General features: G+C 43.3%; 1 protein-coding gene across 1 annotated transcript in view; it reads right to left on the bottom strand.

The window, feature by feature from the left end:
* Positions 1–541: 541 nt before the first annotated feature.
* LOC106811794 (phorbol ester/diacylglycerol-binding protein unc-13-like) overlaps positions 542–1,752 on the bottom strand; it is a gene marked incomplete at both ends in the record, with an annotated part of 21,596 nt that continues 20,385 nt past the window's right edge. Inside the window, 1 exon segment of the mRNA XM_014815514.1 lies at positions 542–612. Coding sequence (XP_014671000.1) covers positions 542–612 — 71 coding nt within the window.

Genomic DNA, 1,752 nt, shown 5'->3' with positions numbered 1-1,752 from the left:
AGTAATCCTCCCCGATGTTTACACATAATATAATAAAACCTAATAAGATTAATTACATTAATTATTTCATTAATTCTTAATTCCGAAGGGATCTCACTCTGCTCATCTGCCCACACGTTACAGACAAAGCTCACGTGTACTCGAATCGAGAAACGGAGTTTGTTTTATCCGCGCATAATTTTCCCGTCTGTGTGTTTTGCAATTCATACGTCCGTAGCAGCAAAACTATAAACGCTGAACAAACTGCGGAAAGCGAGGAGTAACATTCTCCGTCTGATATTCACTGACAGCTCGTTCTCATAAGTAAACATCTTCAGCATGCTGCGCGCGGTCTTTCGTAACAAGATTCAATGCAGCGTGGCAGTGACTTTCACACGACCTTCACATATCCACTAACTCGTTCAACCGCGGACGTGCTTGCCACACAAAAGTAATTAGGGCGACTATCGGCATTGTTTACTGATCAAAGTTTCAGAATAGAAGTGGGAGGAGGGATTTTTCGCGGGGGAGAAAGAATCGGGGGGAGGGGATGCGTTCTCACCTCCTGATCCATGATGCTGTTGAGAACCTCCAGCTTCTGCTGCAACTCCTTAGCCTCCCCCTCCTGCAGATCTGCAACACAAACGCACCGATACAATGCATACATATTATTATATTATTAATTACAACCTACTAATGTTAATATTAATATTATATTGTATTATATTAATATTGCACCATAATACCATATTATGCGCCATTAACAACAAAAAAACATGTTATACATGTAACTGTAGATATAACGTAACCTGTGTAAATACATTTTTGTATTATATTAACATTGTTGTATTGTAATATGTAAATTAGAGCAAGATGTGAACAATATAAACGTGGTACAATGTACAATGGTAACAATGGTAACAATGGTAACATGTAACAATGGTTAGTAGAACGACATGCCCCGCTGAATCTTACATGTAGGGGCCTACTCGCAAAACCTGCAAATACCATATCGTTTCACTTTAAAATTTAATAGACAAAGCACTGACATTTCAGCTCTCAGTGATGCGACTACTATTTTGAAGCGGGAGATCTCTCCGATTGTTTACTTTATTCTCCCTGCGTTTCGTACGCAGGCCGCACCACGTCCAGTACCAATTACCTTCACTTTATTGAAGCGTCAACCTGTCTTCGACTGCTCATTAAATGCAAACATCTGATGATATGATGATCTGATGCGTCATCGACTTACGTGAAATCTTGCCTCGCTCACTATCAGCTCTGTCGCATACACTACCGCAGGATAGCATCATACTAGGGATTCTCGAGTTTAACGTAAACTGCCCTTTCTCCTTGCCTCCCTCTTTCCGGAATCCTTTGACCCACATCAGTACTACGTTCTTAATTTCCTTACGGTCTTTTATTGCGTGCAAGTGCCGGGAACTGTCAGTCAGTCGCGCGTTTTTTCGACTAGGGTGAGTGCGAGAATCACACGTTACGCGAACCAAAGTAAGTGCGGCGCGCGGGAAAAGAACGGTTTGATTTTAAAAGAACCGTCGTTGAATTTAATCACACGCAAGGCTGACAATTTCATGAATCGTAAGCGTAATCGACGGCCGTTATTCCCGGCGCCGCCGCCGCCGCCGCTGCCGCCGCCGTCGCCGAGCGTGCGTGCGAGCTCCTCTGGGTTTAGCGGAGAAATATTTCACGTCGCAGTGAGAGATAGAGAGAGAAAGACAGAGAGGGGGCGAAAGAGAGAGAGAGAGAGAGAGA

Source organism: Priapulus caudatus, unplaced genomic scaffold, assembly GCF_000485595.1.
Source record: "Priapulus caudatus unplaced genomic scaffold, Priapulus_caudatus-5.0.1 Scaffold575, whole genome shotgun sequence".
Taxonomy (NCBI): Eukaryota; Metazoa; Priapulida; class Priapulimorpha; order Priapulimorphida; family Priapulidae; genus Priapulus; species Priapulus caudatus.
This window is presented reverse-complemented; position numbering and strand designations above follow the sequence as displayed.